This window comes from Zerene cesonia, chromosome 20, assembly GCF_012273895.1.
Source record: "Zerene cesonia ecotype Mississippi chromosome 20, Zerene_cesonia_1.1, whole genome shotgun sequence".
Lineage (NCBI taxonomy): Eukaryota > Metazoa > Arthropoda > Insecta > Lepidoptera > Pieridae > Zerene > Zerene cesonia.
The window spans coordinates 9,762,347-9,786,327 of record NC_052121.1 but is presented as its reverse complement, the minus strand read 5'-3'; the positions used below and the strand labels follow the sequence as shown (position 1 = coordinate 9,786,327).

The 23,981-nt window shown below is 32.1% G+C and overlaps 3 protein-coding genes across 3 annotated transcripts in view; 2 read left to right on the top strand and 1 right to left on the bottom strand.

Annotated features, from left to right (window-relative positions):
* Positions 1 to 11,013: 11,013 nt before the first annotated feature.
* Positions 11,014 to 14,538, top strand: LOC119834887. The gene is made up of 6 exons (XM_038359406.1): positions 11,014 to 11,111; positions 11,753 to 11,908; positions 12,295 to 12,435; positions 13,386 to 13,520; positions 13,831 to 13,847; positions 14,457 to 14,538. Exons 1-6 carry the CDS (start codon positions 11,052 to 11,054, stop codon positions 14,536 to 14,538), a joined length of 591 nt encoding a protein of 196 aa, XP_038215334.1. The 5' UTR covers positions 11,014 to 11,051.
* Positions 14,539 to 16,140: 1,602 nt separating this feature from the next.
* On the top strand, positions 16,141 to 19,533 carry LOC119835065 (SAC3 domain-containing protein 1). Its single transcript, XM_038359680.1, has 7 exons — positions 16,141 to 16,418; positions 16,576 to 16,737; positions 16,963 to 17,124; positions 17,393 to 17,668; positions 18,208 to 18,345; positions 18,669 to 18,855; positions 19,331 to 19,533. The coding sequence occupies exons 1-7, from the start codon at positions 16,318 to 16,320 to the stop codon at positions 19,397 to 19,399; spliced, it is 1,095 nt and encodes a 364-aa protein (XP_038215608.1). The 5' UTR covers positions 16,141 to 16,317; the 3' UTR covers positions 19,400 to 19,533.
* A 190-nt stretch (positions 19,534 to 19,723) lies between these two features.
* Positions 19,724 to 23,981, bottom strand: part of LOC119834886 (transmembrane GTPase Marf) — a 13,695-nt gene continuing 9,437 nt past the window's right edge. The window contains exon 16 of the mRNA XM_038359405.1: positions 19,724 to 23,098. The gene's annotated coding sequence lies outside the window, so the exon portion shown is untranslated. The remainder of the gene's footprint in view (positions 23,099 to 23,981) is intronic.

The window sequence follows — 23,981 nt, the reverse complement described above, 5'->3', positions numbered from 1 at the left end:
TGTATACAAAATAAAAATTAATGTTTTAACATTACTAAGCAAAAAAGTAAAATTTTCTAAAATATAAAATAATCAAATATGTTGATTAACAATATTAAAGACTTTAAAATGACAATAGGTTTTATGGTGCTCATCGTTTTTCATACTTGAAAGAAGTTTCTAGAAAAAGTTTTAACGGCATACTAGTTAATGATATTAAAAGCTGATGAGTTTGTTTGTTTGTTTGGAGTCACTAATCTTTTTCGCTGTCCACCTGTCTGTCAGTTTCCAGGTTGACGAAGACAGTTGAAAAGTTATTTCTGTTTGTACAATAACAATTAATAAAAGGATATGATTGGCATGGTCATAAACTCGATGGGTGCCCAAATTTTTTTGCAACATAAAGTAACCTGAAGAAACCTTTATTTGCATCGCGAGTCCGACTCTCTCTTCTACTTCTCTCTCTCTTTTACCGATTTAAAAAAAGACGTAAAATATCTGATTATAAATAAATTGTATGATTGTTCGTTTTCGGAAGTATTTAATATAATTGGCGGACAGTTAACTAGGTACTAGGTACCTATGTATCTATTTAATCACACATAGATTATATTAATAAGGGCTATTATTCAAAGTGACGTTTACTCAATAGAAAATCTATATTATAGTAGATACAAATAAAAGCCCGCGGATGCGCTCGTGTTGGAATCGTAAATCTGAACAAAACTTATTTTATTCGTCAGTCACACAAAATGTATTTATTTCTTTTTACCTCCTTGTCTAATTTCAAGTACCAATGGTGGGCGTCGTTCCCGCCAGAAACGTGTTTTTTTACAACTAATAGTGCTTACACACAAGAAACATAGACCTAAACTAAAATTTGGTTTGGAATTTTATTGTGATTTTAATTTACTCATACATTCAACCCTATGGGGTTTACTATAGAGTACAATTTTCAACGATACCTTTGCATCTATGCCAAAAGCTTAAATTTTTGAACTCACTTAAAAGAATAAGAGCTGCAAATTACAAAATCAAATATTCCCACCCGTCAGTGGTGGGTAATTTGTTATTTCAAATTGAATTATTTTTTATCAATATTTAATCAATTTTCAGCCGGATGCAAATTATTGTAATTTCGTTCCTATTTTTCTTTCTAATTTGGCCGGATTATACATGTCGCCGTAAAGTTGTAAAACCCGTTTGTACAATAATTGTTCGACTAGCTGTAACCCGCGGCGTCTCTCGCGTGATATTCGGGTTAAAATATCGTGCATCTCTATACTAAATTTCACACATATATATAAGATACGATAAGCTGTGCGCGTGAGAGTAACAAACATCCATACATCCATCCACACTTACAAACTTTAGCCTTTATATTATACTAGCTGCGCCCCGCGGTTTCACCCGCGTAAGTCCGTATCCCGTAGGAATATCGGGATAAGAAGTTGCCTGTATGATATTCCAGTTGTCCAGCTGTCTACGTACCAAATTTCATTGCAATCGGTTCAGTAGTTTTTGCGTGAAAGAGCAACAAACACACACACATCCTTTCAAACTTTCGCATTTACAATATTAGTAGGATAGGATAGGATAGTAGGAAGTAAGATGACACGCGAGGTGTCACCTAAGGGCGTTTATAATTTTACGGCAACATACAAAATAGTAATTCAAACCATGTCAATTCTACTATTGTTTTTTTTGTATTTTAATATAGTGTATATATTCTAGAATAATTTTTTCTCGGATTTTATAATGAAACACTTGAAAATGCGAATAATCTTTTTAATGCTCCTTAAAAGCAACGTAGACATGGGCGGTGACTATGTTCACACTATGGTTCATACCAACAGGTTTCACGTCATACGAAACAATAACTCGTCCTTTATTAAAGGGAAACACATTGGGGAATTGTTCCAAGTTTACCGTCAGATTTGCTAAATTCTTTTCTCCCTGTAAATAAAGAGATCAATTTTTTTTTTCAATAAAAATGTCAACACCTGAGATATCCCTGCGGGAAGGCACTAATATAAAATTCTAAAATGCGACCAAGTGACATTAAATCCCTATCAAACACAAAAACAACACGTCAATCGGACGAAAACCCACGTCATTGAGTAAAAAAAACAAAAAAAAGCAGGACATCAAGAATTTATTGAATTAGTCATCAAGAAGAAAAAAATATGTTCAGGTCATCATTAAATACATAGTTATTTAAATATTAAAGTCAAAGTGTGTATTTTCTTTTTTTATTATTTAATAATAGTTTTATATTTATCCCGAGTCATATGGGGTATTATGTAATCTTATAAATCTTACTGGTAGCAGTGGGCAAACGTATCCATAAATTTTCCTTATATTAAAATACGGTGACTCTATCATCTCGCATAATTTAAATCGAATACCAACAAACGAGGGCTTGTACTCGTTTCTAATAAATTCTTCATAAATCATATCGATCTGAAATATAAAAATTTCATGTCAATTTATTTTTACTACTACAATAGTATAATGTTATCTGTAGTATGATATTAATATCACAAGTACTTATATTGTTTATGTCTAATGGTTATGGTATATTTATCAATAATTATATGGTTACCCAGCGGATTATACCCACAGTTATACGGTTATAGTACGTATATGGTTATTGGTTACCGTAACATTGTTATCCCAAGTATGCAACGTAGTGGCGGCAATGTTCACCACGGGTTTGCGTCTCCTTGTATATTGCACCACTTGCACTGTTATGTTCCTTACGAAATTTTCATTGTATTTAATTACTTCCGCCTTTTGCAATATAATTTCATGTCCCTGGAATTAATATCACGTGAATGTTGCTGTAACTTCATACATTCCGCCAAAACGACGAAATGGTAGAAGTTTTATAAAGTCTTAAAATTACATATCACTGAGTGTCCCGTATGTGGTGTACTATTTTTAGTGTAACTTATAGGTTTACATGCGCTTATTAGATTAAAAAAGGACTTATAAACTTTCCCGACGCATTTCTTTTGCACTAAATCTTAAAACTCTTTGTAGACACCCCTATCCGTTCTGTCTACATTAGCCACCCGCGGGTGCGCTTAAGTATAAGCAGAGATAACAAATTGTATACTAATCTACTCTTTGACATAATACAGTTCTATAACTATATCTATAAGATAATGTCTATACATACACAATCTCCATATTTGTCCGAGCGGTATATGCCGACTGCGCAAATCTAGGGATGACGTAAAGTTTAAGAGAAAACATATACATTTATGCACCACATAAGAGACACTGTGTAATTATGGAATAGGTACTTACATTTATAATATCATAAATTGTTATAAGTGAAACCCAAGCTAATAAACAGCACTGAAATTTATTTACTTCCATTTCAATTCCTTCGTCTGCAATTTGTCAACTCAACGTTAATTACAAGATGAAAAAATAAGGATTGTCCACTCGTAGTTACTAGATTAAAGTTTCGGAAAATATTATACATATAATGAACTAAACCTAAATCAAAATATATGTCTTATCCTTTAATAATATCAGTGATATTTAATCTTGTTGAAATTTACAACAACAAGGACATAAAATTAGATCAGCTAATGAAATAGGTTATTTGGTGATAGAATATAATAAGTAATTGATTTATCATCCGACTTCTTGTAACAATTAATTATGCTTATAATTCGAAATTGATTCCTGATTTTTTGTATCTAGTATAAATCCGTGACATTCAAGTCAATTCACATTATGCACCATAATTGCCGTAAATAGCTCTTTACTGCTTTAGAACATGAATTTTGAACCCTACGCCTAATTAGTTACGGTTACGTAGAAAGAAAATAAACCCTTAACTTTGTTTCTTATCATCGGCTCGGCGGCCTTTTTGTCTTTCACTGAACTTGATTATTCAATCACTGATTGAAACTGTCTCAAATGCTATTGGAAATTAGAAAATTTGTTAGTATTAATTCACTCATGTATATTTATAGCACAAAAATTTTACTTTTTAAAAACCGAAGCCCAACAATCACGAAACTTGCGAAGTATTACATAAAACCCCAGATGTCAGATTCATATCATATAGTCAAAATGATCAAAATAATTGGACTCAAATAGTAGTTACAATCATTAAATGAATATGTACAATTATTTTTATGATTTGATATCTGACGACTGATGTTGTATACATATTATGTGGTATGAAATTGAAAACAACATTATTTCCTTTGTGTTGTCTGTTACAATAATAGCTTTTTATTTATTGACTGGTATTGAAAGTATATAAAAATATATATTTATATATATTTTGTATATAAAAATGACATGTCTATTGAAAGTTTGTCGTCGTCAGTTTAAAGCAAATTATTGTACTATATTCTTTGGGCTTTTTTTTTCAAATCAAATTATAATTATAAAACATGATCAATAAAATCTACTAGTTTTGATATAATTACTGCGTAAATGACATCATTTGAGATTAAACTACAAAATTATTTTGTAGCGTCATTTAAAACTCTACAATAGCTATACGATCCTCTGCTACAAATATGCCTTCAAAGTATTCACTTTCATCTCTTAACATGACATTTACTAACTAGACGACTCTTCTTAACAAAATATGACATGTTTTCCAGTAAATCGACATGTTTTCAAAACTTATTTCACCCTACAAAAAAAATCAATGACTAGAGTCATTGATTAAAAAAATTAAAATATGACAATGCGTGTGTTTTTGTGAGTGCTGGGTTCCGTAGGCCATAAGCCATATTATCACTACATAGTATTAAAAAGTCCCTCTCCCTGTCCCTATGTCCCTATATTAACTATAAGCCGCGGGAAAATACTGGCAATAAATTTTTCGATACCAATGCAAAAAATGTCAACCACAAAAATACATAATTAAACTTCGTGTAGTTTCGTCATTATCATTATGATCGAAGATTTTAAAGCAGAAGCAATGGCAGAAATCACTAAATATGGAAATAGGCTGTTATCAAAACTTCAAAGATTTGAACATGAAAACTAATTAAAATATAATATAATACTTTAGACTAAGCCTTATTCCAAAAACTTTTGGATAGTTTAATCCAAAAGTCATATTATCATCTCATCATCTACCTCATCCTACATAATAATCAGTTACCTCTCAGTTTAAATCCCTGCTTAATATTATAAATGCGAAAGTAACTCTGTCAGTATGTCTGTAACGCTTTCAAGCCTAAACCACTGAACCGGTTTTGATAAAGTTGGTATGAAGAGAGATCTGAACTTGGGAAAAGACATAGGATACTTTTTATCGCGATAAAAAGGGTAAAAATGGTTGAAATACGGTAATATTCAAATGAAAGTTTGTACGAGAGTCCGTTATTGTAAAACATAAAATCGTGTAAGATTCTTTCACACTTAAACCACTTTTGACAAATAGTCTAGACCTCCGTAAAAAAGGCGGAAAGCTGGATAGAAATAAGGTTGAATAAAGAAATCCCTTTTAATTTTTCCATACTGGTATACGAAATTCCGACATAGAGTCTAAGCCAAACATTTTTTCTAAAAACGTAATTGAAGCAATTACTTTACTGCTTTCCGCTGTTGCTAGTTATCTAATTGAATACGTCAATGTTGTTATTCGCATTAAATGTAATTATATACTTATGTTTGCGAATAAATGTCGTTCCACGCTTTTTACAATAAATTAAAACGATTCAGATTTATATAGCCATCCGACATGCATAAAGTTATGATCCTAAACCTTGGTGTGCTTGCATTTTTATTCGTAAAAATTCATGTAAGTTTATTAATTTGAGTTTAATTCTTAAGTTAGGAATATACGATGGTATGCAGATAATACGCTATCCTAATAGAAATAATGATAATAATAGAAATGATGGAATATTAGGGCTTCTGCGTGTTGGATCTGTGTCACCACGTAAGCCTTCCAAAAGACCGGGTCCCTTCCTTCTGGGGCTACCCGAGTATTATGGAATTAGAATAGAAATATCCCAACGGCCTATTTCCTTTTCCTTACCCTTACCAGTCCTTTATTCATATCGCCAAGCCTTTCTTAACCCCTTCTCAAAAAGTCGGCAATTCATTTGTAGAGGCGTAAGGTCTGCAATGGACCTTATGCCTCTCTAAACGTTCATGGGCGGTGGTAGCGCTTACCATCAGGCGTACCACCAGCTCCATTGCCGACTGTAACATAAAAAAAAAGTATTGATGGAATGAGTCGAAGTACGTTGAACCTATGTTAACTTGTCACAAGTTAGCCTATATCCTATGCGTAGAGTTTGTATCTCTATAAAATTAAGAAATCTGAAGTATTTTTCACAAATACATGTGAACTAGTATTCGGTCAACGACTTCGCCCCAATGGTTTAAGGAAATTCCCACGGTAATGAGATGTGTCAGTAAGGAAATAAGTAACCTATGTCACTCTAACCTATCTTCAGATATAAAATTCCTCCCGCGTCATGAAAATAAGACAAACAAACAAACACATTTTCGCATTTATAATATGTGGAGGTTTACAAATCAGATTTTTCAGACTTTCAACCTTTTAATGGAAAGGGTTGAAATTACGTATTTTGACGAGGTATATGTAAAGAATGCGTCATCGAACGTGAGAAGGTACTCCAGAAAAAGTAACCCAGTTCTAAATATTTATGGCCACGTAGAACGAGCGTGGGACAAGAATGTATCGGTAAGTTACACTCAAGATTGATAGTTTTGAATAATCATAGGGTCTATGTCATACTTACTTTGACCTTAATTGGACAGGCCTGATCTTTTTCTCTATGATCCAGTAATTTATTTCAAACAGAAATAAAGTAACGAAATTTAGTGAATATTACAAATTATTACAAAGTATTAAATACTTTATTTTCAGATTGCATTAGTTATCGAGGAATATCTTCATAATGAATATAGACCGTCGTTCGTCAGATTTCAGTTCAAGATTTGTGATTTATTTGACTCTCCATTGCTATCTCTAAAAAAGAACTACGGTTTGGAATGTCCACTGCGACCCGTGAGTATACAATTCTCAAATTCTTCAGAAAATAAATTTTCTTTTTATTTTCAGTTTTATAGCATTACAATGCTTATAAATTTCCATGTAAATATAAACGCTGTTCCATGGTAAAGGAGGTGGAGTAGAATCCCGCTTAAGATTAGATTTTTATCGATTGCTTTCACATTTACCTTCAGCAAGTTAGCATTTGAAATTCGGAAATCAGGATTGTTGCTGACTGACTGAATCATAAAGAAGCTTAATTAGAAACGCATTAAGGAAAATCTTATCGTATTAGGTACTATTAAACTTAACTTATTTTAAATAACAAATTTCTGTTAGCAGGGGCCCACTAGAGATATAAATATATATACATAGATATATCTCGGGATCTATATAAGATATATCTATATATCCTGAGATAAGGCACTCAATTTTAAATCTTAAAACGAACTTTCTTTTATCACATGTTACGAACAATCTTTCTTTTGCACTTGATTTTTTTCGTAATATTTTTATGTTTCTTCCCTATCTTGCATCTATATAAATGTTTCAAACAGTACATTGAGACCAATATTAAAAACTTTTGATTGAATTTGATTCAGTATCCAAATAAAAGAGAGTGTGACCAGAAGCTTCTTATTTCTTAAATTGCTTCTAAATTTAGTTCCTTTTTATAACTAAATACAATGATGTGTAATAAGCGCTTTACCCTGTTAAATTCATTGAACAAATGCTTTTGATAATTATATTTTTGTTTCAGAAATTCTATAGCCTTACCAATATGACTATAAGCACGAATTCTTTGCCAAATACCTTCCCGATGGAGCAAGGAAGAGTTTACGTGTTATTTTATATCACGGAAACGAAGCACCCTATTGTAAAAAGCTACTTGTATACGAAATTTATAAATAAATTATAATATGTGTATTAATTTGTTGTAACCATCTTTTATCTTCATTTCTTCTTAACACGTAGTATGTTTGTATAAAGCCGACTCTATTAGACTCGATTTTGATCCAATTTAAAGAGACAGATTTAATTCACATTTTACCAAGGTTCAGTGACAATATAATAAGTTCTTAGTATCCCGAGAAAAAATAAATTTACATATTATTTGCACAACATACGGTAATATGGCAACAAATATTCTTATAGAATAGAATCAGTCGGTCATAAAAATTATCATTAAAGAGCTTTATTATGAAGATATTTAGTAATATTAGATAAAAATAATGTTATTGAAGCTTAGAACTGGCGGCTTTTCTCAATAAGAGTGATGGTATCTTCAAGCGCCGTGGTAAGTCTATGTTCAATAGTTTGAAATCCGAATGCAGTAAAAAGGACAAAAAAAAAACGTCCCTTAAAGTATTTAACTTTCAATTAAAATATTTAAGCAATATACCTACTATGATTCGTATAAGTGTTTTTGACTAATTAATTTCAATGTAATCGATAATCGTCACTAAAACGTAAATGTAAAAGTATTCCGCTTTTATGCCGTTCAGCTAAATTTGAAGCCCGAATAATGATATGACCATAAGTGTGTAAGGATTTATTAAAATTATTTGCAATGGGAATATCATAATTTCTTCAGAAACTTTACAAGAACTATACATTGAGATGCAGCATCAGCAGAATAGAAATATTACCCAGACGATGTTTTCTTTTCAAGTAATAAGATATTTGGCGCGAAGCCGGCATATATACCGTTATATAATACCGTTCCTGTTATAATATGTGACTTGTAAATGAAAACATAATGTAAAACCACAGATAACATAATACTAAACGTAAGCGCACGTGAGAGTGGATAAGTGGGTGGGTGGCCAGTTAAGGGTATACACATATTAATACAGTTGCATATATATGCATGTTATATATACACATAAAACATCCTCTGGAATCGCTCTGTTAAAAAAAAAACTCCAATCAAAATCAGAAGAAGATGTAAATGGACAAACAGCAGGAAGAGTCTTTATAGAGTGCATAACTAGTATTGTATATATTTTCAATTTCCCATGAAATGATTATTAGCTCACGCTTTGGGCCACATTATATAATTAATAATGAATTATTATAAAAAAACAACATTAGTCCACTTACTTGCTGTTACTTCCTGAAATTGAGATATTCAGATCTTATTTCTTTTATTTCCCTCTCACATTGTAAAAAGCTTACCAATGCTTGCTATAATTGGCATAGATTTAACAAAATTGTGCAAATACCCAATTTCAACTTTAAATGCGTTCATATTCTTCTACTAATTATTAGTGTTGGTATAATATGTACAAATATAAATAGAGTGATGAATACTAAGTGTATCTAGAGACTAGACTACAATAAACGGAGAAAAAATACCATATTGGTGTTGAAGACAAAAAACACTCTGCTGTAGATTACTAAATAGTTACTGCGTAAGATGTGCTTAGCGATGGCGGCAAAAATCACATGTCATCAAAGCATCCGAAGCATCCATATTGATAGTATATTCTTGTGTTCGATTTTACGCGAGTATTATACATTTAAAAATTAAAAACTTTCATGACCACGCTCGTTGTAAAATGTCCGAAACGTCGGGTTAATAATATAATTAATATAAATCGCGTATAAAATCCGTTAAAAAGTTTTTAATTTCTAAATCCATATTGATTTTATATGCCAAAAATGCGCGTCTGGCTGCTTACACTTTACTATAAACCAGAAACCAATATCAATTAATCAAATTACACAACTCCAGCAACTCTTGTCCTTCATTTTCTCTTCTTCTTCTAATCATCAGCAAACTTGACTTTACCTTTTGCTACGAAAAGAGATTGTTGGAGCAAATTTTGTCTGTTAATCTGAAAGAAAAGGATAGTACCTATTGTAATTTGTACTTACACCAAAAACCAAACTTTTCACACCTCATCTCTTACCATTATCTCTCCCTTCGATCAATCTCAAATTATCATTCCCATCCCATAATTCGTATTTATTTCATTCTTCCATAACTATTTCTCTTAGCTTCCAGCTTTTCTATTTTATATATACAAAACATACGGATATCTAATAGTAAGGTACCAATTTTAACCTTTTCCACTAAACAACATCATTAATGGAATGGAAATTGAAAATTACAGAATTATAAATGGTGATCTGTTTTGTTAATTTTTTGTACTAATAAAGTTTAGCTACAGATATAAATTTTTTATATCATAGCAGGCAAAAGAGCTGGTGGTTCGTCTGATGGTAGCGATCATCACCGGCCATAAACATTTGCAAAGAAAATGCCCCTCGGAATACGCTGATCGCTTTTAAGGGGATAAGGAAAGGATTGACAGTTGAAAAGAAGAACTGGACTGGGAAGGTGAAGAAAAGGAAACAGACATTCTAGATACTAAGTATGCTGGATTTGACTCTGCGTTAATTACGATAATACGTTTTTTTATGATTGTTATAAAGTCTCATAGTGCTCATATTTCTTTGTTCTTTTAAAATAAACCGCAAACAATGCCCGTTATATCAAAAACTCACACCACAATCAATCGGTTTCATATTTATAGGTTATAATATACTAAAAACTAAAGCATTGAATTGTACGTTTCTACTGATCATAATTTTTCGTCGGATTACAATTCAAAACTACGTATACCGTGCTTTATTTAATCTTAACTTATTTTGTTATTGGCTATATTCTGTTTGTGTTCTCTTTTATTTTGTGTATAATAAAAGGTTTTTGTTGTTATTTATTTATTTAGCAATTTATTTTTTATTGCTACAGAAAATTTACAAATATTTAACATATAGTACCTAATATACAAGAAAAAATTATGTTACAAAAATCAAATCAAATCAAATCCGCCTCCAGTTTCAATTTATAGTTTTAAAAATCCGATACAAAAATTATAATGAGTACCCCATATATACAGATTCTAATGCAATAGTAATGTAATGCATCCAGGAAATTAATTTCCGTTGAAAATTGGAATACGTATTTTAAGATAATGATTTGACGATTTAAATTTCGCGTTTTATGGAATACCTACACTAATTTATTTTGATCTAACCGACTAACATGTTGAAAGCTATGATTGTAAAACTCTGCGTCATTGCTTTGTTGTTGGGAGTAATTTATGTAAGTTTATTTATTTGCTCTTAGGCATAAGTTCTCGGTCTTTAAAATATAAAATCAACATGTTTTGCTAACCATGCTATATACGTGGCAAAGCCAGGAAATATATATTCAAGCAAGCTTAATTGTTGGTTTTCTCTTACTTCAATATTATATTGTAACTTTAACACATAATCAAAGGAAAAATACATTCCGGCATTTTCCCCACAAAGTTCGGGTGGAAAACGGTAGGTACCTGTAAACCTGTATTACGTTACATAGCGTATCTCCCTAAATGCACTTCGAGCTTAATGTTTATGCACTTGTATTATTGTAAAATGTGGTTACATGAAGTTGGAAACAAAGCAAGAACAACATGAAATATTCTTACACATGTTATATTTCCACTCGCAATTATTAATTTGCGATCGTTGTGTGTTATCGTACATGTGTGTATCTTTTTATGTTGTGGTATTTCTATGCACTATGTTGTTGACAATAAAAGTATATATAATATTAACTACTCAAAATGGGATAGATTCTAATTTTGTATAATTTTGATAAAAGTTGAATGAGACTATCCCGATTACACAGGCAATTCTAGTGTGTAGAAAAGTGCATTGTGTGATTGTACGTTTTAAAAGTGACAACCCAGATTTTTCCAGACATTCGACGTGGCAATAGAAAGGGTTCAAATAACACATGTTGACGATATCTACATTTCAAATGTGTCAGCGATTGTGAGAAGATATTCCCGGAAAAGTAAACCAGCTCTTAATATTTACGCCAGTGTGCTGCGCACGTGGGACAATAGAATATCGGTAAGCCCCAATTCGAATCAAGAACCTCATCTGATAAATTTCTTCAGTTCATAAGGACTCGGGCTTGAACGTCGAAGCCTATTTCGATGTCCGCTTGAGGTAAATCTAGCATAAAGGTTTTTATATCCGAATCCTTTTATTAAGACTTTGCTGTCCATTTGTCAGTCTGTCCCTCTGCCACCAGGCTATATCTCATTAACCGTGATAGTGAGTAACAACAACAGCACGATCCTAAATAGTATAGGTGACCATTTTTTTGCAGTTGCTCCTAAGAATTTTGACAAAACCCTTACTTTTCGAGTCCAACTCACTTTTGACCTATTTTTATTTACCTATAGTTATGACTGTAATAAAATTTAAATGATTACAACTGGCTATAATTTCAGGCGGACATTTCTGTCGAAGAATTTCTACACAATGAATATAGACCAACATTTGTCGTATTGAAGTTCAAAGTATGTGATTTATTTGCATCTCCATTTTTTACTTTTAGAAAAGAACACGGTTTGGAATGTCCACTACAACCTGTAAGTAACCAATTCATATCATATTATTTTTACTGTCAACGAATGACAGGAAGATATAAAAAACGTGTGTACATCTTTCTAAGAGAAAGGGAAGCCAGACAGATTGACGCAGTAACGCGTAACGTAACGAAGCCGTTTACAAGAGAGGAGAACCGTCACTTTAAAAATATAGAGCGCGGTAGAATTTAAATCTATATTGCTGTGTCAACCTTTCTCGCTCTGGTACAGTCGGCACTAGCCTTAAGATACCTTTCACCTAAGAGCTGGCGGATCATGTATGATGCGCAAAAAAAATGCTTTAACTTCAAAAATTTTATGGAGCTGCGCTGGCCGACAAGGTTACTGATTTTAATGTGAAAGATCTATAAGGGAATTGCTTTTACTGAAAGGAATAGCAGATCGCTATTGTAGTAAAATGTCACAATATTACGATTCAATAGCTTGTCCATTACAATGCAATTATAACAAAATTGAGTTGTAATGGTGTCTCGACAGAAAGAAAACATCAAGAAGCTAGATGAGTGTCTTGATGGAAATTAGTTTTAATTAATATTTTTTCCGTGTTAATGATACGCACCACTACCACATAAATGATACTATTTATTTTCATATAATTAACTAGCGGTCCGCCCCGGCTTCGCTCGTAGTACATATATAGCCCATGGCCTTCCTCAATAAATGGGCTATCTTACACTGAAATAATCTTTCAAATTGGACCAGTAGTTTCTGAGATTAGTGCGTTCAAACAAACAAACTCTTCGGCTTTATAGTATAGATATGGAGTTAGAGATAAAGAGAAATGACCACGCATTTTACCAGTTTCTAATCATACCACACCAACAGCTTGGAGATAAAGGTTGCATTTTCTTCTTTCTGCTCCAATAAACAGGCATAACTATCCATATTTTCCAAAATAATGTAAATTAAAATGTCTGTTGCTTTTATTTCAGAAATTTTATGAAGTCACAAATATAACAATAAACTCCAATACTTTACCAAGTGTCTTCCCGATGGATCAAGGCAGAGCACTAGCCTCAATATATGTTACAGCAACCAAGCATCCTATTCTAAAAGTATACATATATGCGACATTTATAAATAAAATACAATAATTGTATTATTGTTTGCGTATTTCACAATCGTTTTATTTTTGTCTTGTCTATTTGATAACCTAATTGTTTTATTATAAATGTCACTATTGAACAGAGTTTACCAACACGTTTTTTCATTATACGTATTATTTTTAAAATAAAGTACCCGGCCGCGTCTGTCTGTCTGTCTGTCTGTTTGCGATAAACTCAAATACTACTGCATAGATTTTGACGCGCTTTTTTTAATAGATAGAGTGATTCAAGAGGAGGGTTTCTATGTATAAAAATCCCCAAATTCCCACAGGAACGGGCACAACGCGGGTAAGTGTATCAAGGTATAAAACACATGACTAAAAAAATTAGTTATTGATGTGCGCTGCTAAATCTATTAATGATAGAAAAAATAAAAATAATCCTAACTCACTCAGTCTACACAATCAACGTACATATTATTATTGCGAAGAAATTAGTTCGCGAGGGCATAATTCTAACTGTTATAGTTAAACCACAATAACCGGTTTTAGTTAAAATTTTATTGTGTTAGTCGAGCACGCTTCGGCACGAATTGGGCCAGCTCGCACCGGGGAAGTACCACCACAGAAAACCGGCGTGAAATAGTGGCATGCCACTCTGTTTCGTACGGTGAGTGGGGGAGCCGGTGGCCTATTTCCTTTTCCTCTACCGTCCCAGTCCATTCCTTCTTTCCTGTCATGAATCCGTTCCTTTTCCCTTACCCACTAAAAGCGGGCAGCGCATTCGCAGAGGCACTACCTTTGCGAATGTTCATGGGCGGTGGTGATCGTTTACCATCAGACGAACCACCAGCTCAGTTGCCCGCTATGACATAAAAAAAAAAAATCATTTTTTAAAAAATGAGTGTAATAAAAAAATATATGAATATTCTTATATCTTATGAAAAATTGTTCTAAGTAAAGGGCGACATGCGAAAATCGAGGATCTAGAATCCCTGGTGTGGACCCCTAACAGTCCAGCTGAACCTGAAGAGATATGAATATACTTTCTTGAGAAAAGTTGTCAAGTGTGATGAGCACTTTTTGACGAGATCTTATGTTACGCAACAGTACATGACGTAAAAATAACTCCTGTCCATCTATTTACTGCACACGAAGTCGTGGGTACAGCTAGTAGATATATAAAGAATAATTGAGGGTCAGTAGTCTATAGTTTGTTATTCCCTAACCATTTAATTATCTGTAACCCGTTAGTATTGTGAAAATATGTGCTTTGCTTCACGAGGTTTTACGCAGTTTGTGCCTTCACTAAAAACAAAACTTTAACAGATTACTATCTCTGTAATATATAATTCAATCAGAGCCGTAGTTATTATAACGAGATATTAGATAAATACAGGCACACAAATAAATGACACTAAAAAGATAACCATCGTTAATTCAATTTACATTTGATATTAAAATAATTTTAGGAAATTTGGGATGATTATAAAGTATAATATTGTGTATTATTTAATTTAGTCGATATGTTTTATGCTATTGTATGGCTTGAAATTAAATAAGTTGAAATAATTGTTACGTCAACTTTTTTATATAGGAATTGCTTTTCAACATATTTGTATTATAGTCTATTTTCTTACTATCGTGCGCGCATTCAGCACATGTAAGTTAGCTATCTTAGCCCTTTTGGTCTAGATCTATTTGTTTTTGCTTTAAATGTGACGATTCAAATTTATCGAGTTATTACGTAAAGAGTTATAGAGTTAGTAAGTCACAATAATTCCGTTGATGTGTGCCTGTATATTATTAAATTGTAAGAAAATTTTGTGATATGATAAAGTATATAGTAATGTATGAGTGAGTAGTAACGTCGCTCTCACCCTCGTCACTGCCTCGTCTAATTCCTTACATTTTGTGAGGAATTAATACGGTACATAACGGTCACCTGAATGACTTACTCTGTGGTCACGTTGCTGCAAATCAGTTATTTGTCGCAGGTATATTGTCAAAGCCGTGATACTACAATTCTACTAGTATAATGTAATAACTACGCTATAATTATTGTAAACGCTAGATTATCAATCGGAAATCTGTTCTTAGTGACATGGTAATATCACGCGTATTGCACTCAAGTGCCTAAAGCAATTTTTGATTTATTTGCGATCTGCTTGCTTGCCAGGGACAGCCATGACAGTAAGCATATGCACATGACCAGCATGTGTGCCAGCTACAGGCCAGCACGCTTTCCGTTAAAGCTGGAGTTATATATGTATTGAGGAATGTTGCTACACAGTTAAGACAAAACTGATATTTGAATTTTGATGAAAATATCAGTATTGCATCTCATGCGAAACAATAAGATACAAGCTTTACAAAACTAGCTTCAGACTGGATCATTCTGATTGGAGGCGGATCGAGTAGGTGGTAATTTTCAATTTATATCCTTACTTATAATTAGCTGATACGTTATTAAATTTATTATCATTATTTTTTTATATCGATTACCGAATAGTAAAAGCGGATAAAAACAGTTATATGCGCAAAACAGAAATGGATTGTCACAGTTAATATAATACTATACTGGTATTGCTATTTAAAAAAACTTTTAATCTTCCAAATCACAACACACAAATGTCATTATTAATTTTTCAATTTTGGTGCCAAGGCTCGGGCTCAAGTGTTCAAAATTCATAATAAAAAATAAATTTTTCTCCAGTTCATGTTAGAAACAACTTCAATAAGATATATTCTAATATATCCTTATTTGTATTCTATGAATATTTAGTGGTCACGTATTGTTTCAATTTTATTATTTCACGATGTCGTATCTAGATTATTTGCAAAACAAAAATACACCAAGCCCGGGAACGAATATTGCTGGAAAGTGTAATAATTTCTGTCCACAAGAAGAAAGCGCTCTGTAAGTTTGTCTTCTTTAGTTCCTTCGCTGGCTTGACTTATAAAATGTTTACTTTCCTATGAAAACATTGCCTTACTACTTGATTTTGTGATATAATGTAAGGCCTTTAATCGATTATTATCTTTTTTTACAAATATATTATTAACAAACTTTCCAGACGAAAACGAGAAAAATTAATACATATCTTAGAAGTGGTTGGAAATGAACATAAATTAATAAAAGCATACAGTAGATCTGCTGCAGACTCCAATATGGCTGTACCAAAGTTGTTACGACCCTTTCATGTATTAAGAAAAGTTGTGCATTATTTATTACATGAGTAAGATATATATATATATTACTTGGTATATATTTCTTATCTTTTTTTTTAATGCTGTCTTATTGTCAACTTTATTTTATCAATACTAATTATCATAGCTATTATTAAGTAAATTAAAAAATCATTCATTTTAGTGTTTTCTCATAATGTAAAACAATAGAAATTGATACAAAAAATTTACTTAATTTTTCTCTCAGTAGTTAATAATAGACTACTACTTTGCAGAGTATCAAAGCGATCGGATGTGCCATTAACTGTTGTTTATGACTTCCTCAATGATCGACTGAGAGCCGTGCGTCAAGACATGACTATACAAAGGTTGCCCCCAGAGCAGTGTATGGACTTATTGGAACCTATTATTCAGTTTCATGTTTTCTTTGCTTTAAGGTGAATAATAGAATGTTTAAATACTGGTAATATTGAGGCAGTTGCAGATTTGTGGAGCCAAGATGTGGTTGTTAAATATATATATTAAAATATCAGTCTAAGGATAACCAGCAATAAGCTAATGAGTATGGTTCAATTTTGCTGCTAGATTAGGCTGAAATTTTGATCCAAACTCAAGTCTTATAGCTAACTGAAATCTTGTCTTGTGCCACAATTGTTTTATATTATAGATCATTGGAGAAGGTTCATTTTGGTTAAATTTTTCCAGATTAAGAGACAAATCATTAAATGAGTTTGATCCAGTGTTAAACAACAAATACCTTCTTGAATGCATGAAGTGGTTTTTGAGTTGCTGCGATGAAACGGACAGACAGAATAAAAGTTTTAATATAGACAACACAACATTGGGTCTGGAGTCTTTGTCTTTGAATGGGAAACATATAAGAAGTAACAGGGAATTAATAGAAAGTTTATATATATTGTGCAATTTGGACGACCTACAGCCAATGTTACGATTTTTAAACTTACCACAATATTTAAAAAGGTAGAGTTGTGTTTTATTTTTACTAAACATTTCTAAGACTTAGTTTTTGTTGAACAATTGACATACAGACAGTCAAATTGTTCCCTATGCACATATTATTCTGATATATATAGACTATTTGTCACTTTTGCTACCTATAACATACTGGACTCCCAGTGGCTAGCCTTGCTTATAACATAGACATTAGTGATCAGGGATCACTAACATATCCAATGGTGAATTTTTTGATAAAGATTTAAAAAATTACAAATGTGTCCATTACTCTTTGTGATAAGCATATTTAAAAAAACAAACTCTTCAGGTTTATATTATTACTAGCTCTGCCCCGCGGTTTACCCGCGTAAGTCCGTATCTTGTAGGAATATCGGGACAAAAAGTTGCCTATGTTATTCCAGTTGTCCAACTATCTACATACCAAATTTCATTGCAATTGGTTTAGTAGTGTTTGCGTGAAAGAGCAACAAACACACAAACATCCTTACAGAATTTCGCATTTATAATAGTAGTAGGAAGTATACAAATTTTAATGTGTTTTTCAGAAAACCACAACTGAGATTGTCCTATGAAATCGCAGCGGCAAATCTAAAAAATAATTTTATAAGAATGTGTACACTATCTCAGGAATTGTGTCCTTTAACCCAGTGTGCCTTTTATTTATATCTACCTTCATTACAGAGGTAAGTTATATGTTTAACTAGCTGAAGACCACAACTTCTTCCACGTTAAGTTAGCAATCTTATATAAAGCAATATTTATCCTTCATTGAAAAATATGCATATAAATATATGAATTGATTTATCCATTGGATAATCCTGATAGAAAGTAGTACAGGCTTATTAAATTATTTAAAGGTATTATGGTCATTTATTAAACCTATAAATTTAAAAATATAGCTCAGATATAAGTAATACCACAAAAATTTGTATAATTTAAGCATGATACATGCACATGCTTTGCCATACATCATACATATTTCTTTATTCATACTTAACTTTTACAGGCGGAGTCTTCAAGTCCTTTGCTCAGCTTACAATAGCAAAACACTTACGGTACCAATAAAAGTGATACAACAGTGGTTGTTGTTTGACAATGTTGATGAAACAATGGACTGTTGTAAGCATTACGGACTTGCTGTTGGTGATGGAGTTTGCTTTAACAAGGCTGCGTTTAAAAATGACGTTAAAATTGTAAGTATTTTATTTCAAAATCACAATACGATAGTTTCAGTGCCCAGAATTAGTCCCATAACCATCATAGTAAATGGAATGCTTTCTTGCATTTGTTATTGTGAAAGAATACTCATAGAAATACCATATGCAGTCTTCTCTGCCTCACCCTTCCCAGACCATTCATTTATTCCCCATCCTCAATCCTTCCATTATCCCTTGAAAATGATCAACTCATTTGCAGAGGCTCAAACCTTGCAAATGTTGTACAGAAGTAGTGATCTCTTGCCATCAGGTGAACCACCGGCTTGATGCCCAGTCTAACATAAAAAAAATACTGTATCAGTCTATTTTATATACCCTTGATCATCATCATCATCGTCTTTTAAGGATTCCCCTTGCCTTGTAACCATTCTCAGCTCTATTTTTGATAAAAACTTTGAAATTTATTTATGTAGGTATCAATTTTCTTATAAATTGAAAATTTTTCTTTTAGTTTCAACCAAAATGCAGCTCTAAGATAATAAATATGGACTTGGAAGACTTTCTTAACGCGGCAACATAACAAACATGCATTTTATTAAAAACGCCGATACATTTTATACAATTAATATATTATAACTAAGTTGAATACATGACCTCGCAGGGTGCTTTAGTTTTTAATTTATAAGTAGTTAAGTTTATTTATACTTATTTTAAGCAGGGATTATTTTTTAATTATAATTTACGTAAATAAGTGTATCAAAATAATAAAGTTCTCAAGATCTCATTGTGAATAATTATTTTTTTCTACTTTTTGTGTGTGTGTGTGTATGTGTGTACTTGAATTGTATCATGTTTTTCAATACACACCCATATTATGTTATTTTGAATAAAACATTTATTTACCAATAATCTTTTATTTACATAAGAAATTCATCTATGTGTTTGCTAATTACATAAAATAGCTAATTTGCCTATCATATGGCTAAGTTACATCAGTATGTGTCAGTCACAGCTTTGGGTATGTAAACAAATATCCAATTTTACAAAGGTTCATTTTTTTTAAATTTTGGTTCCATTTTGTGGTAGCCAGATAATTTCAATAAATATTTTATTACGCAAAAAGGTTATTTTAAAAGACAATTCCGATTCAAATGAAATGCATTTTAAATGTCATGTAAAAGTAGTTAAAGCGTATTTAGATGGTAATACAAAAATCACTAAATAGATATTTTGTATACGATAACGTAGTACCATTGCAATGATTTACCTAACGCTCCTAAATAAAACATCTATATTTAAATACGTCCAAGTAACGAAAAATAATTAGACCTAAAATCATTGCGGCTTTTTTGAGTAATTAAAAGTTGCCATAAGTTGGCCTCGTATATTTAAGAAACAATAAATGATTTGGACGTTTCGAGACCTACCATCAATGTGTTAAAAAATGAAGCTGCTAATGGCTAATACTTTTTAATTATTTGTTAAATAGTACGACTTCCTTGAAAAATAAACTGTATTGACTTTTGATCTCCAAATACATCAATTTAGATACTTAGTACCTTAGTGCCGAGCTACAAACATCAATGATTATTTTATAAATTTATTAACAATTTCTTCGCGTAATTCTTCGATAAATTCCATTCTTATTGCCTATTGGTCACCACAGAATATTAATAGGTTGTGTAAAATAAGCCTTTTTATGGGAATTATTTCCGGTGCATTTACAGTATCTTTATTGCATTACATAATCATATTTTTGTACAGTTTAATCACGTTTTTTAAACCAAGATTGCCGTTTTCAAAAACGCATTTCACTTCGCCTACTTTTTGTTTCCTCTTCGGTTTAAAACTACGCATTTATTCGGTTTTGATAGCTGTCAACGTCAATGTCACTTGCCAACAGATACGCAAAAAAAAAGAAACTAATTTGGTAACTAAATTTATTTCTATCTAGACAATAATACCTATAATACATAAAAAATAGTGTTGTCATTAGTAACTCGTTTTTTGCACAGATAATAAACATGCTTAACGAGACAAATTTAAATACAATGTTCAATTGTATCATTTATTAAGATGTTTATAATTCATAATAATATACAATGAGCGAGGTCTGAAATAAATTGCACTTTAACATAAAAACTTTCTTTTACTGCAGTGCGGATGTTGTCAAAAGGATAGATACTGTGACCTCACGTGTGGTACTTAGCACCAAAATATAGAAACGCACGGAAATTAATTGTAAAATAAAATTCATACAAAAAAAATTGAGACCTGAGAGTAATATTTTCTTTTATCGTTCAATGGACTAACAACTAAATGTTCGGTAATTATTATGTAAAATAGTCACTAACATAAAATTTAACCGGTTGACAAAAATACAAAAAAAAAAAAATTTTCGTGTCACTTGAGAGTTGTCAACTCCATGCCTCCATGCGGGTATTGAAACGTTATTTTGCACGCGAATAAAACAAATGAATTTTTCCAAACGGCAACCCTAAGCTATTTGTAACACTAAACAGATCCACAAAATGTCCGTGCGTTTCAACACAAAATGTATAAACAGTTACACAACAAAACAAACATAACACTTGATTCAACTACGAAGCGGCATAAATAACAACAACAATTTACACAAAGAGCGCCGAACTCAACTCAATCTCCGGTGTGGACTTGAGTAAACGTCGAGTTGAGTATTCGGGCTTTATTAAACTATACAAAGTAGGTAGGGGGATTGCGGCTAATTATATTAAGCATTCACAAATAGTAAAAATATTATTGTCTTTATATCGATTGTAAACTTAAAGCAATAGCAACACTAATTTAAGACCGATTACTCGCCGCGACATAATCAACTATAATAAACAATAATTCCTTTTATCTTGCATATACTAAACGTTTCATAATTTTACTACAATCCAGCATTAAATTACCTAACAAAACCAACCGTCAGCCCCCTGCCTACGATCGAATAAATAATATACAATGTTGACGAGTCCTCACTGATCATAATACGAGCGCAGCGTTTACTAATTCATTAATTCATTCCCGGTATTCACCGACACTGTAGAGTTGGGGGGTTGGAAAAAAAAAATAAAGCAATAATTACTCTCACTACTCAAGTACAAATAATTTTTTTAAGTGTATTGAGTAAATACCCAAACACCACTTAACTTTAAGAAGTCGTTTTACGTTGTGCTTTCACATCGAAACCATTGTTTCGATTCGATAACTATATTTACGAACTCCACAAAATTAAGTGATATTCAGAGACATATGCCTCAATTTGCTAATTCAACAAGCGATCTTAATCCCCCCCCACCTCTCTTCCTTTCTGCATTCCCTTCAAAAGCACTAGCCGATATTTAAGAACTACGCCCGCACATGTGACACCGACTAACAATCAATTATAATATCAACGTAATTTGCACACTGTACACCCCACACCACTGTGTGTGTGATACCCGCATATTTGAACACTGATATAATTCGATATTTAAATTGTATTATCTTCTCCGCCACTACCGACAACTTACTAATCCAACAAACAAACAAGCAATCGTTTCGAAATTTCATTTTCATATTCCTTGCAATTTTAAAACACTTTATTTCTAGACATTTCCGTAAGCGTTTTTCGTATAATTTATTAAACATGAAAATGTAACTATCACAGAGAAATTTGAAATATACATATATTATCAATTTATGTCAAGCTAAAAACAATTTCATTTGATTTAAAATTCAAACACTCTTTTAGGAAAACTTAAGATTGTAAAGAAAAACCTTTTGACGTTCTTTTTCCATCGGTTTTTTAATTATGTGGTGGTACACTTAAATAGCTGTAACATTCGACTAGTTTAAAATGAACTAAAAAAAGTATAACATCTTACCATAGACATACGACACTTTCTATAATATCCAGATTACAATGACGTCACCTTGTGGTGACGTCATTCTCTTAACCTTAGAGATAAATGTGAATTTTATATTCTAAACTCGATATCCTTAGATTTCTCCGACGTGTAATCGGAATAAATTTTGCTGACCAGAGGACGACGAATTAACCAATTATTTAAAATTCTATCCCAAATGACAGGGATGTTACTAAAAACTCTTAAAAACAAGCTAACGTCATACGAATGTTAGAGCCATTTTCGCGTAACCGCGCAACAGACAAACAAGACAACAATGATACTATAATACCCCGTGGCGACGCTCGGCATACCAGTGCTCGATGTACAGCGAAATGCGTAGTTTCACTTGCAGCCTCGATGTCCAACTGAAATGGATGGATTTTGAAATAACTTAATTGCACTAATGCGAATAATTGTTTTATCATGCAAGTATACCTTTAATGGAAATAATCGTCATCGAAAAAAATATTCGAAATCGAAAGAGTGAACATCGCTTATATACTGAACAACTATTGTAAGTATTTTATAAATAACTAGCTGTTCGCCCCGGCTTCGCCCGTGGTACATATATAGTCTATGTTACTCGTGGATAATGTAGCTTTCGAATGGTGAAAGAATTTTTAAAATCGGTCCAGTAGTTTTTGAGCCTATTCATTACAACCAAACAAACAAAGTTTTCCTCTTTATAGTATTAGTGTAGATTAAGGAACATTTTGATTCAATTGCGCATGGATCCAAGTATTATATTCGCCACATAAACCTGGAAGAGCTCACTAAGACGTGATAAGGCCGCCCATTAAGTGGTACTCTATTTTTATACGTAGTTGTAAGGTTTCCTGTGTGTTCCAGTGGGCTTCAACATTTTCATATACTCACCCATAGCCTAATTAAGCTAATATATTCATACGTTTTTTCCGGCTAAGTAGATTTGTACGCATATCAATTGTAGTGGTAGAGTTACTGTAAGATATAAAACCTAGTTGATGTTCAAATTCGTACTGATATATTGTGATTTACAGATCAGCTTATATTTATCTACGACTAGGCTATGCGCGTCATAATTAACCTAAATAATTAAGCTTACTTAGATGTCCATTACACACAATTAATCTAACTCGAATCACCTGCGCTAAGCCTATCATTTCTCTCATAAACTCAAACTTGAACATTAATAAGACTTTAATTTTTAGTTTTATAGCATTGAAATGCTTTATAAATAGGAAATTTTTGAAAGATTGTAAAAAAAAA